General features: G+C 33.6%; 1 protein-coding gene across 2 annotated transcripts; it reads left to right on the plus strand.

The window, feature by feature from the left end:
• The first annotated feature begins 3,542 nt into the window (after nucleotides 1-3,542).
• LOC140764224 (MADS-box transcription factor 6-like) lies at nucleotides 3,543-12,594 on the plus strand. Of its 2 annotated transcripts, none has more exons than XM_073102674.1 (8): nucleotides 3,543-3,907; nucleotides 9,742-9,829; nucleotides 9,903-9,964; nucleotides 10,125-10,224; nucleotides 11,244-11,285; nucleotides 11,860-11,901; nucleotides 11,977-12,110; nucleotides 12,307-12,594. In XM_073102674.1, exons 1-8 carry the CDS (start codon nucleotides 3,726-3,728, stop codon nucleotides 12,389-12,391), a joined length of 735 nt encoding a protein of 244 aa, XP_072958775.1. In that variant the 5' UTR covers nucleotides 3,543-3,725; the 3' UTR covers nucleotides 12,392-12,594. The 2 variants fall into 2 exon arrangements, with proteins under 2 accessions (XP_072958775.1, XP_072958776.1); XM_073102675.1 differs by having other exon boundaries at nucleotides 9,742-9,820.
• The last annotated feature ends 1,857 nt before the right edge of the window (nucleotides 12,595-14,451 follow it).

Raw genomic sequence — 14,451 nt, forward strand, 5'->3', positions numbered from 1 at the left:
TTACAACTTTTCTCTTTCCCACTTCCCCATCTCCAGCTGATGAGATGGGTGCCTCTGACACTTTGATCAGTTAATGTGTAACTTTGACAATACATAACGTAAGTTCTTTCGTTTTTGACAGGAAATAAATATTATAGGCAGTTCAAGTCAAGTAACTTTAATTTAGTCTACTGTGCTACATGCTCTTTCGTTCTTATGAGTGTTGATATATAGATTAATTTTTTTGTCTAACCTAGTATGGTAAGTCATTGGGCTCCTGATTTGGGGAAAAGAAACCTTTATTTTAGACAATCAAATGGTCTGGATTACCAAAGACCATGCAAATTACTTGGGGCTTTTAACATCTAGATTGAAACCAACCTTCTAAAGGATTTATCTACTTGCTATGGATTAAAATTAAAAAGACATGAACTTCTAATGACCTCTACTAATATAGTTCTACGAAGAGTGCATAGTAATATTCTTCTTGCAGGTCGATTAAATATGTGTCAATGCGTTAATCATGAGCATCTGATAGCTCTGTCTGTACTTTCTCAAATTCTATGGCTCTCTTTATTTTCTTCTGAATATGATTAGAATCGACCCACATGGATAGGCCCACACACCGGAATCCCGCCAAACACCTCCCACGACGGTGGGAGGAGTAGTGCCTGCTCTATAAAGAGATGTCTCATCAGGTTTGTCCTCGTGAGGAAGACGCTTCATCATCATCATCAATGTTGGACGAACACTGGCCACAAAAGCAAACTAGCATCCAGTCACTGGTGTGATGCTTGCTTCAAAAGGGTATGCCATTACATTTTGTACTAGGAATTGCACACCAAATCCAGAAAGAACACAAACTTATTTTATTACCCTCACTGCCTTCTCGTTGGTGTCCCCCATGGAGATTTCTATTTCTTTGGAAGGAGACTCGGTATATCCCTGTGCGCATTGAAGTGGTCAAAAGAGATTGGAATTTATTATCACCTTCATAAATGATACAAATTAACATATATAGGTCATAGTATACAAACTATGAGTTATCAAAGAAGACAGTTTCATGAATTAGCATGATATATATACATATACTCATTGTGATTCAACAAACTAGTCTAAAAGCTTCAGTTAAGAACATTGGTTTTTATTTTAATGGGTGTAAGATTTTATATTTTAAGCAACAAATGAGTTTAAGTTGGATTCAAACTCATAACCTATACTCTAACACCATATGAATTCACCGATTAAACAGTTAGAGAACGATAGTTTTCATATTAATTCTATGTTTCTAATACTTTGAATTAAAATTATTACTAGGAAATAAATAACATCCAAAATTAACTAAGATTCATATAATCTCTTTTAAGTGGTCTAATATAATCACATATAAAACTTTTTCTGAGTTCAAACTGGAGTTTGGATGGATTTCTTTGATGGGTTAGGATACTTATTAGTAACCCTATAAATATGTAACCGATCCAAACTCTCCATCAAGTAGGACACAAAGAGATTAGAAGGTTGAGTTCACGATTCCTATTATAATTTATAAGACAATATAACTCTTCCTCAGTAAAAAAGGCAAGACAATTTCTTTTCTTTTTTTCTGAAAACAAGAAAAAAAAATGACCGGGGAACACTAGCAAGGTTCATGATTGGTAATGCATGCATGTTCATGTCCTCTATGCATACATAGAAAAGCATAAGCTTTGCATGACATTGACCTTCCTATGAAGAATCCGTTCTAATGGAACAGTTGTGATGTAGATATTACAGAAGTATGGCCATGAAGGCATTAGCTGTCCATCATGGAGCCAGCCAATATCTTAATCTTATTTGCTTAGCTTAATGTGGATTTATTGATACTTTGTATCACTTGGTATAAGTGTCAGGTGCATGCTTCATTCATTCAACTATCATATCAATGTATAATAATTGACTTATATCTCATTTATGTAGTTAAGCTCGGGGCTCGAGACTTAGAAGTCAGATCCATTCTCTCTCTACAAATATATATATTTATGCATGGAGCGTATGTATCTAACATAGCTTGCTATAAGGAGAAATTGAATTCAGAGTATGAGCTTCGCAGCCTTGTCCATACCTTACCACTGGAATACAACTAGATGTCTTTCAAAAGTATAGGAAAGACCTTACTGCCTACTTCTAACAGTTGTTGCTAATTTGAACAGTACTAAACTATGCTATTGCATGTGCTTGTAGCAAAGAGGTCATAGGTAATGTATCTCTCTCTCTCTCTCTCTCAGTTGAGGGAATCTGATCACCTCTAGCTGTTCAATCCCAGTATGAAAAGCAAGCTGATAGAGATATCTATCTACCACCACCTTCACAAATATTCTCTTGAAGGTTCTGTCACACACACACACATATATATAGGCACAGTAGGCCATATGCATGACCCAATTAAGCTCTAACATGAAATAAACAAATTGCACCATGCATCTCTTCTTATGATTTTTATTACTTCTGCATATATATATATATATATATATATATATATATATATATATATAAAAGATTTGAGAGGGTTATATACTTATAGGGTGGTCCTGACTCCTGGAGGAGAGATGATGAAATGTTTCCCTCTTTACCCAATACAATTGCATTAATAGAGACTAGTGCATGCTTTGTGGAGAGAGAGAGAGGGGGAGCCCTTCCTTTTATTCCCTTCTTCCTATATACCTCTATGTAATGCTAACCTTACTCCATTTGTTCATTCTTTCTAAGAGTTGGGTGTTCCAATGTGAGCTCAGATGGTTGAGGAAACTTTGCTGAACTAGAAATATATATATGTATGTATTATCTGCAAGAGAGAGGAGAGAGAGAGAGAGAGAGAGAGAGAGAGAGAGAAATATATGACATGCACTCTGCTACAAGGAACTGAGTCCAAATGGAATGGAATGCAAAATGTGCAAAATCTTTATGGCTTGCATGCTTTAATGAGTTCATGGCAAAATCTAAGAGGAATTCCTTCTTCTTCTTTTCTTTTTATCTTTTTTATTTATTTAATATTATGTATAAAAGTTTAGCCAGTGGGCCCCCACTCTGAGGTGACATAAATGGGGGCGGGTTTGGAGGGTGGTTCGGACTCGTGAATGCCCTCTGCCAATAGTGGTACGCGGGGCCACGTGGCGGGAGCAGGACAGGTTTGGGCGACCAGTAAAAGGGAGAAGGTTTGACGAGGGGGCAAGTACGCGATCCTACGGCTAGGATAACCTTATCCTAGCGCGGCGAGTTAGAGATTTGGATCGTTTACCAAGGAATTAGGAGGAGACGAGGTGACGACATCTGTGACGGGAGTTAAGGTTTTGGCTTCGGAAAATGGACGGTTAGATGTAACTCTAGACAAGATAAGTCACGCATGTCGACCGACACGTAGCGGTGATCCCCTCTCTTTACTGTCCTAGGATATAGTAGGGGTAATAACCCAGCTCTTATTCTACCCCCCTTATTCTCCGTTATTTGTCACAAGGGGTTATAAAAGATATATTTATATATATATATATATATATAACTTATATATGCAAAGGCCAAAGAGGAAGAGAACAAGGAGAGAAAGCTGAGATCTTTAGAGAGAGAAAGCGGAACAGTACTACGCTTCTGATCTTTTTCTCTCTCCTCTCGTCTCCTCTTTCCTTCCTTTCCCTTCTTCCCATCATTATATTCTCCCCATCCTCCAAGGAGTCAGAGAGAGACAGAGGGAGAGGTAACTAGATCTAGAGAGAGAGATGGGGAGAGGGAGAGTTGAGCTGAAGAGGATTGAGAACAAGATCAACCGGCAGGTGACCTTTTCGAAGCGGCGGAACGGGCTGCTCAAGAAGGCGTACGAGCTCTCCGTCCTCTGCGACGCCGAGATCGCGCTCATCATCTTCTCCAGCCGCGGGAAGCTCTACGAGTTTGGCAGCGCTGGGTAAGAAACCCCCCCCCCCCCCCCCCCCCTCTAAATTTGTATTAGGTTTCCATTTGTACCATTAATATGCGTAGATCGATCTGATACCTAAAGATCTTTTTCCTCCATCTCTTTGCCGTTTATATGCTAAGCTTTTCTTGAAAGAAAAGGAAAGGAAGAGATCTGCTACTACTGCTTACTACTACTCTCTTCTCTGGCCTCGCTTATGGTATCATCTACCAACTCTTTCCTTGGTTTCTTTAGCTCTTTTCTTGATCGCTCTCTCACTGGTTAGGCGTCCGTGTGTGCTCCCATCTGGATCTGGAATCTTTCTTACCTCCAAATCTCTAAACCCTAAGTCTTTCTTGGTGGTAGCAACGTGAGGTTTGCGAGAGAAAAAAGGAGGAGCTGTTCTTTCTATTTTTGTCCATTTGGTGTTTGAATCGTTTCAGGCCAGTTGTGGCTTACCATTTGTCTTTGTCACACAGTAGCCAGTCAGATCTCGGTTTTATATTTGTTTACTATTACTATATTCGAGATGGTTTGAACCGGACCCGGATATAGATCAATCTACTCTCTTCAGTTTTAGCGGGATATTGGATGCAGGCAGTGGCTACTCCCTTTACTCCGTCGGTTAAAGGAGTAGCTCTTCAGGTTTCTTTTCTTGGTATCTCAAAGCAAATAGGATCAGTTGCCTTTTCTGGCAACCATTTCGAAAACAAAAATATGCATAGACTCATGGTGTTAATTGATTTTGGAGCTTAGTTAAGTTTCAGAGTGTATTATTTCTGGTATATTTTTTATTATATATATATATTATCTGGAAGAACTTAAAAGGTAAAGCAAGGAGGACTTGTGCTCCTTGTTGTTGATTACCTATACATTCAGATGAAGTTTATTTTCACAGTCACTGAGCTTTTATTTTGTTTATTCGATATCAAGTAGCGCAAGGTATTTTTTCTTTAACTTTCTTACGGTAGGTTGTTTGTAAGTTTAATTTATGCCATTTATAAGAGTCTTTCACTATATAGAGATTTACTTTAATACATAAACATATTTGTCTTTCTCTGTACCTTTTTCTTGGGAAAATATTTCATTATATTTGGTAAGAGGTAATCTTCAAGTTCCCCAGAAGCCCCTGCGGTAGTATTTTTAAAATTCATGAATATTTAAAAGAAGCACTCAAAATATATATTCATAATAACAGTTGATACTATGTAAACCAAGACTGCATTTATTCTTAATAAGTTTCTCTAATGTGGGTTATTCATATATTTTTGTCTTTTGATGAGAAAGCCACTCAGATTGGGAAACTGGCAGAACTGCTAATTCATGTAAGATTAACTGATCTCAAGCAGAAGTAGTTGAGTGGCAATGTGAAAAATTTTCTATCACGATAAAATCGCCTATGACAACAAAGAAAATAAGTACTAAAAACTGTTCAAGTTTCATTCTTATATTTTTATTGCTAATGCATGCTTTAGGGCAATCCTGGGATGAAATTCATGCATTATCTTGATCTGAGCAATTTCTTGTCACTGGATTGGCAATTATATGTCTTCGATGCATTTTTATTTTTGTATGTCGAGCTTATTTCACTTACTGATATACTACTGAAAGGAAATTGTTGTCGTTAGTGGGTGCAGTCCAGACTTTGACAATATCATTTTGTGAACAGTAATGTTTGCTGTTATAAAGTACGTGTTTACACACTTTGTAGTTTATATAACATGCAAGAACATATGACATCATTGTTTACAAGCTAAATGTTGAGTGAATTATGTTTTATAATAGAACAGAATGCATATATAACAAGCAGAAAAATTAAAACCAAATAATATATAATGGTATGGTAGGAGATGTAACTATGACATATATAATGATTTTAAAATTAAACAAAGAGTTAGTCTAAGAAGTGACCAACTTATGTCGAACGGATAGTACTCAGATAGCTAAAAGGGGCTCATAACATACGATTGTTTTTGGATTTAAATATCAACGACACTGTATATATAGAACAGTACTGTTTAGTTTTCACTTTTGTCAACCAAAAGAAATAATAATCAACTTATTTTTAGAATTTGTTGGAGCATTGTGTGCTATTAATATTTCATTTTCCAAGAGTCAAATAACATAATAAGGTTGTAGCTTACACTATGTTCAAATAAGTAATATATGTCTTTTAAGACATACATGTTCTTCGACAACAATGGTGTTTTATTAAAGCATGGAAGAATCCTCTGTCAACTATATTTGAAGGATCCAGGAAGCAATAATAATAGGTTGGGGATGCCAAAAATATGGTTTTTTTTCTTATCACAGGAATTTAATTAGAAAATCTAAATTATATTAAAAATTAGTATACATTGAAACAAATTAAATGTCCATTTAGATAAAAACTACTGCTTTGTATTCTCATTTTTTTTTCTCTTACTGCATATTTGAAATATTCAAATGCATAGGAGTATTTGACAGAAATTATTAGACATGTTTTGTTTTGATACTAGTGGGAAGAGCTTTTCTTGATAATTAGCATATACAGATGATGTGTCTTTCCTTCTGTGTGATTATATATAATTACATAACAGAATAAATATCAATGGTTCATCATCATCTTATGTAGCAAAAAGGAGGAATTTCCAAATCTCGTGTACAACATAATTATACAATGGTATACTATATGATGTTGAAAGCTCACATGCATACACTAAAGTTGCACACAAAAAGGAACTTTCTGAGAAACTCTTATGAGCATTTAAAATAGTAACTGTTAAACAAAATATCCGATGTCATACGAGTTTTCTCTTCATTGTGACTATAATCCTCCTTTATCCTTTAACTTCCCATCTAAGATCAATGAAGGACATTTATGAAATTGTAAATTGTATACCTTCATTTCTACAGTGCCTTTTTTCTTCTTTCCACTTGCCATGCATATTAAATATTTCATGGTGGCATGAAATGGAATTCTTTCATTAACTATTGCTGATAACAGTTTATACTTTGATTGTGTTCAGTCTTTCGTGTTAACTCAAGAACTGCTCTAAAATATTAAGCTGTTGAAAAATAATAATTTTTATATTTTATATTTTAATACTCTCATTCTTTTAGGTTAAGACATTTTGATTGGCCTAAAAATTGGAGTTAATTTAAATAGTTGAAAATTTTATCATTTAAATGACAGAAGGGTCTAACAGGATTTGAACAAATAATTTTTTGTACTAATATCATGTTAACTCATCAACTCCTCTAAAAGTTTAAGTTCTTAGAAAACGATAGTTTTCATATTTTTCATATTCTAACATTTTCATAACTTTTTTTCATAATATGCTATCTGCAGTAGCTAGGTGGAAGCTCATCTAGTATAGCAGTTTAATTAGATCTGGTGTGTTTCACATGGTAGAATTTATTTCACAGTATAAGAGTCTTAGTGGAGCATATGCTACCTTTTATGTCATCCATGCCAAGTAGTTTAAAAGATATGTAAAAAATATAAGGTCGGCACATGAGAATATGTGACAAAGAAAAAGAAAGAGGCATTTTAATGAAAAAAAAAACACAAATTATTCTTCGACCTTCTGAATTTTGTAGCATACTTTATAACCTATGAAGGATAAAATTGCAATTTCAACTCAGCTTATGGAAAGAACTGCACTTTTTTTTTTCTGTTAATACAGTAGTCAGAACTTAACAGGTGTAACTTGTCTTTGTATTTAGCTTATTGTGCATTTATCTAGTATAAACTTTTGATTCTTTGGTTCATGTCGCGTATTAGAAGAATATCATCAAGATGATAGATACTCTTCAGATAGAAAGAGCACACGACAAGACGTTGAGTTTTTTATTCTAAAAATTAGATTTGTCAGCAACAGTTTTGTTTGTAGGTTAGGTCATGAATTACTTGTCTCTGTCTTTTCTAAGAGGAAAATGATCGATATTTATTCATTTTACTAGTCAAGTGTATGTTTTACTTGTCTATATAGTTGCATTATCTACATAAATTTTAATTTCGAGTGCAGGAAGACCTTTCAAGAACTAACTTTGAAGTTATATTTTACCAATTATGGAATGTCTACATGTTTTTAAGTATAAACAATTTCTTTTTCTTTTTCATCATGATATCTCAATATCTCAGTCTTATTATGAGCATTTATGACTGATTGATCGCTTAAAGCAAAAGATAGAATCAAGAAGACCAAAAATGAGAACATATTTTTGGCTTCTATCTACCTGCTGCCAATCTTTCGGTATCGGAGCTAATTCACTCAAAGAAGGATTTTTGAGATTTAATCTGCATTGCTTGTCAAACTGCTGGGAAGACCTAGTCTGAACCAGATCTTAAAATAATTTTTTTCGTTAGGCAACTGATTTGTATGGTCTATAGTCTCAATAATATTGTTCTTATGACTAATAGATAATATACGTATCCAATCAACTCAAAATGTGTCTAAGTAATTAAGTCGTTTAAATACAAACAATTGCAACTTTTTTTTTCCTGCTGGTAGTGTATTATATCCCTTGCTTGATAAGTCGAAGTTTTACCATCTATAAATTGATAATATAATGATCTCGGAAGTAGACCAGGTCACTTGATGGAATGAAACTTTAAACAGTCTTCATGTCCATGCATTTTTCAAGTTAGAGTTTAAAGAATCTTCATGTCCATGCATGTTTCAAGTATAATTACGTGCATGAAGGTCCCCACCTTTAACTTCTTCACCAGCTTAATTTTAGAAATCAGATTTCCTCTTTTTGGCTATCAAAATCTATGATAATGCAATAACATTCTTGCTTGAATAATTCTAGTCAATTAAATATTAGCCCATAATTTGGAGAGAAAATTCCGAATATTATCCTAATCAATTACCATCAAACTGCTCTCCTGTACTGCCTAAACTTTCTTGTCGCTTGTTAAGAGTTTTGCACCTGATGAGGAGTATGATATATTTGGTCAAGGATGCCTAAAATTGTTTCTGATTAGATAGAAGGTATGGCACTTCAGTCTACATATCGAATAAATACTTTTATCTTTCTACATCTCTTCTATCTCCTCGAATTTTGGTATCTCCTTTTACTCTTCTCCAGAAAGTTATTCATTTTTGTTAGATTTTATATTCACTTTATTGTTTTAATGAAATATGGGTTTAACAGGATTCGAATTCAGAACTTCTGTTATAATATCATGTTAACTCACCGGCTAATGTAATATATTTATTAGATGTTATATTTTTATATTTAACAAAACTAGTATGTGCTTCTCTTATAAAATAAGAAAATTTATACGGGAACAGCAAATAATTCCATCAATATCTTGATTTTAATACTTTATCAACAAAACCTTGTGAATAAACTATTTTCATTGTTTCAGTTGAATATGACCTTCAGAACGGAACAACCTTAGTATTCACCAGCAAACTGAACTTGTTATAATTTCTTATTGTTTTTAATTGGATTATTCACTTGAAACGAGATCCTACTAACATTTTAATGTTCTTTTATGGTTTTCATTTTGATTTTTCTTGAAGACAGTGAATTGTTAGTTAGATATTTGTTATTTTCTACATGATATATACACTAGTAATTTCATCTTCTCTTTCACTTGAAATCAGAAATCAAGAATAAAACCGAAACACACAGCATTATATATAGCCCACATGCATGCACTAGAGAAACATAATATCAATTATTCAAATGTTGTTTAACTTGGTTCAATTATTTATTATTGACCATCAAAATCTGTTCATTTCTGGTAAATGCGACTAACCATCTTATGCATTATGCAGTCTGTAGCCTTTTATGGAGTAACAATTGCTAATGGAAAACAAACTAAGATATTCCTGCTTCCATTTCTGTAGTACTAGTAAGACATTAGAGCGATACCAACGTTGCTGTTACAACTCCCAAGATTCTAATGCTGCTGATCGTGAGACTCAGGTTTGCAGAGTAAGAATTCAAGAAAGAGGATGGCAAGCATTCCTTGTTAATTCTTTTAAAATCCTTTTTGTTTCCAATGTAGAGCTGGTACCAAGAAATGTGTAGGTTGAAGGCGAAGTTTGAGTCTCTACAGCGCTCTCAGAGGTTCATTTTCACCTGAAATGATAATAATTAGAACGAGTGGCATACATTTTAACTACCCATAGTTTATATATATATATATATATATATATATATATATATATTAAAATGCTCTCATTGTTTTAAATCTTTATCTAACTTCCATGTTCACGATTGATAATAGGCAATTGCTTGGCGAGGATCTTGGACCATTGAGTATCAAAGAGTTGCAACAACTGGAGCGACAGCTCGAATCTGCTCTAGCACAGGCCAGACAGAGAAAGGTGCTTAATTTCTCTCATTATCCTTAATTTCTTCATCTTTTCCTCTTAAGTTATTTTCCATAGTCTAAAAACCGTACCATTAAGTTGGAGACTACTTTTGAGTTTAGCTGCTTTCAAATGAATCATTCTTCTTCTTCTTCTTTTCAAGATACTATCACATAAAATTCTTTTCTTTAAAAAACATGGAGTTCCTTGCACTGCAATGAAACCAAAGAAGGGTGAGGGAAAAAATGGTTAGAGTACTGAGAAAATAAGGTCTCTTGTTTGCCGTTGCATACTACTCTTTGTAAAGAAATACTGTAATAGAAATAGTGAGCAATTTCCTAGGTTCATGAGGGGAAAAAATTTCAACGGCTATTATGCCTCTTTGATGGTATCAATTCTATAGTTAACTAGACAAGAGGCTCTCAGTTCTATATGTTTGCCAACCAGAAAACAACATATATATATCTAAGATTTTGAGGTGAATGAGTGAATTTACTCAAAAATAGAAGTGCATATATAAAAGAATAGGAGCTCATAAGTTGTGCAAAACTTGATTGAGGGTCCTAAAACAGTAGGAAATTGTGAGCAAGCTTATCACATAGTGACGATCGAGGTTCTTGTCCATGATAGAGTTGTATTAAAAAAAATCTATATGACAAATCCCAAATAGTTACTATTAAAGCTTAGCTGTATATGTTAAGGACCCCTTAATAATGATATCAACACAGAAAAAGAATAGCAGGAAGCGTCAACCACTGAAAGAAACAGTTAGAGATATTGAACCTAAGCCAACTAAAGAGTATTCTGGATCTACTTAAAAGGAAGTAGATTTGAATGCTTGGTCTTGGGTCAAAACACACTGCAATATACGGGCCTTGACTAGACCCAGACACAGACCCCGTCAATTAAAAGAATAAAAGGTCAATTCTGCATAGGGGGTCCTATGCTAGCTATCCTTAATATCATGAAATTTTTTCTGGATTTAGTGTTTATTTCATTTCATGTTGTAATGATTGTTTTCTGTCAACTTGCAGACACAGATAATGATGGATCAGATGGAGGAACTTCGTAAGAAAGTGAGACTTTTATCGTTTTCTTTTTAGTTTATTTGAATTTACACTAGTTTTAGGTTGATAGGATCTTTTGTTACTATAGTCGTTCGATAAGATTGAATGTAATTTTATGCATTTGGTTATATACAATTTCATTCTGCTTGTAAACTGTAAATTTTGTTAAGAGAGGCGATACAAAACTATAAAAAAAAGAGCTGGATAAAAACTTTAAACTTACTTTACTTGCTTACAATTACATAAGATAAGATGACATATATATAGTGATTTACATAACTCTTAATTATACTATTTAACGTTTAGTTATTTTACATTACTCTTAGTTATACTACATAACTCTTTAATTTTCAATATCCAGATAACTCAAAAGATTACTATAATTTAAAGACATAAATTAAGAGTCAACACTAGCCAATTAATTTAATTAACTAATTAAATGGGCTAACTTAATATTCCAACAAATTTAAGCCCATTTGGTGGTTTACATTTCATGTTTACACTGACTGTTATCTTCTTGACTTAATTGCGTAATATTCCAACAAAATATACTCACTTTGTATATTTTCCATTGCAATTGCAGGAGCGTCAACTTGGAGAAGTAAATAAGCAGCTGAGAAATAAGGTAGTGGGTAAACCAACAAACCTTGATATAATCTTTTACCTTTTGAATTCATCTTGTTCTTCTTCATCATTCCAGCTTGAGACAGAAGGTGGCAGTTTTAGAGCCCTTCAAGGATCATGGGCTTCTGATGCCATCATGAGTGGAGGTACATTCTGTGTTCAAACCTCTCAATCCAGCGTCATGGACTGCGAACCCACTCTGCAAATTGGGTAAACTTTCTATTCTTGAATATATTCTACTAGTACATATTGAGACAGTTATGGTTAACATTAATAGAATTTACTGCGTAGTTTTGCCGTGATAAAAGAAAAAAAGAAGGAAAAAAAAATTAGGTTTTATATAAGATTGATAGTTTTCATGTATGCAAGGGTAAATTGCTTACCAATAATTTTGTTTCCTATGTAGCTATCATCAATTTGTTCCACCTGAAGCATCTATTCCTAGAAGCAGCGGAGGAGAGAATAATTTCATGCTTGGCTGGGTTCTTTGATCCATCCATAACAAATCAAGCAGTCAAATAATTGTATGTGCTTATGCTGTGAATGGCTCATCAAGTACTTCTACTCTAAACTACTGTGTGTGCTGTGCCCTATTTCTTTGTTTGTCTAGCTCTAGTCTGCAAACATCTATGCTACGTACTTGAACAGTTGAACCATTTTGTGTAGTATCTACTGCAGCTGACTTGGTTCTTTCTGAAGTTTAGACTTCATCAATGGCAGGTAGAGCATATCAGATAATTAAAAACTCAGAAGATTCAAATCATAAGTGAATGTTATGGGGAGTTAAAATACATTAACTGTTTCTCATGTTTATATGATTTACTATTTACGATGACAAAGCATATACATCTTGAGCTAGGAGCCTCACTTAGAAAAGAACTTAGGAAATTAATTTCAAGAATTAACTATGTTGATCACAAACTCTGGGACTGAAAGAAAAACTATCTTGATTTGGGCAACTATATAGGACTATATAGTCAAATCCTACCTACAATTTTGTACCTAACTGGGGTATGGAGAAAGAAACATATCAGAAGTTCCAACAATGAGATCAACAACTACATGTGCTGATGTCAACAATGATGTAAAAGAAGCAGACAACTCTCTCTTAATCTAACATAGAATGTCTATATAATACAACAGAACAGCAAAGCTAGGTTTTAAAGGTCTATTATCACGGCAGTGAGAAGACAAATTAGGTCACAAGTTTAGTACGTTGACTGTGATTCTCAACCAAGTAAATTTGAAATCTTTGCCTGCAGTGCTTCCCAACTATAAATCTCATTTAATAGAACGTTAATTAATTGTTTTGGTTGACTATATAAAAATATCATGTTGAAGAAGTGATTATTATGTGATGGTTAATTCTTCCTTCTAAAATAATCCCAACGATGGCCTAAGCAAGAGTTTATTATCAAATTAACAATTACCGCCTGATATATTATATATGACCTCTTTGTCACGTCTGTCACATTCATCCAATTGATCATCGATTATAACTCATCTACGCGCAAGGGCAACGACTGTGGTCAAATCAAGACCTGGTTATACTGCAATGACATCGACTTTTAATATAATTTATGACTTGGTTAGATGCAAGTCAACAAGAAATAATAGTCTTTATATATATATATATATATATGCATGTCGACAGAAATAAGAAAATTAATAATAATGATAATAATAAAAAAGACTAGTCTTACACCGAAAACCACGTTACATTTAATTGTATCAACCACACAATCCGTCCACGTATCGAAGGGGACAGTTGGTTCATCATGTACCAAAAGTGTCTCAATCAATACAAATAATGTTTAGTTATTAAATAGATGATATGAGTCATTTTTAATAACTTATTTAATAAATGAGTTATTTAAGTTATTAATTTGAGTTATAAAGATTATCCCATATAAACGAGAGGTTCTTTTAGTAATCGAGTTTTTTAATTAGATTATATTAAATTTAAACTCGTTTAAAGTGTTCAGAAATATAGAGTCCAAAATTACAACCCCTATCTAAAGGGATAAAAATTAGTAACAAATGAATACTTGCAAGACTCTGACTCAAACTATGCTCAAGGCACCTCCAATCAATCAATCAATGCATGCACAAGAACTAGTAATTAAAACAACACGTTAGTATATAAAATTTAGACGCATGGCATTAAAGAAATAATTTATATCTTAGTCAATTCTTCTCCTCAACACTTGTAATATTTGTAGATATCTATTTATCAACTAGTCTAGATAATAACTCCGACTAAATTCCCTAAAGGAAGGAAAAAAGAAATGCTTTCTCTGTGTACTCAAGTTACGACTCGGTATAACCTTTCTGCTGGACGGCCAACAATGAATTCTTATACGGAAGTTAAGAATCATGAGGATCAAGGCCGATATTCTCCAATAATGGATCTTTAGTCCTTATCTCTAATCATCAATGATGCATCTCAGTGTAATTCCATCTCTAACAAGTTCAATAACATTAAGTTTCAATGTCTTTTATATATATATATATATATATAATCATAAATTTATAGGATAATTATAAGTCA

The sequence above is a fragment of the Typha angustifolia genome, chromosome 8 (assembly GCF_048772165.1).
Source record: "Typha angustifolia cultivar Huaian chromosome 8, ASM4877216v1, whole genome shotgun sequence".
NCBI lineage: Eukaryota > Viridiplantae > Streptophyta > Magnoliopsida > Poales > Typhaceae > Typha > Typha angustifolia.

Excerpts from the sequence above, each read along its gene's own strand:
- LOC140764224 (XM_073102674.1), top strand. The coding sequence starts at position 3,726 with ATGGGGAGAGGGAGAGTTGAGCTGAAGAGGATTGAGAACAAGATCAAC. Across the intron at positions 9,830-9,902 it reads GTGAGACTCAGGTTTGCAGA|AGCTGGTACCAAGAAATGTG; the intron begins GTAAGAATTCAA and ends TTTCCAATGTAG. Across the intron at positions 9,965-10,124 it reads TCTCTACAGCGCTCTCAGAG|GCAATTGCTTGGCGAGGATC; the intron begins GTTCATTTTCAC and ends GATTGATAATAG.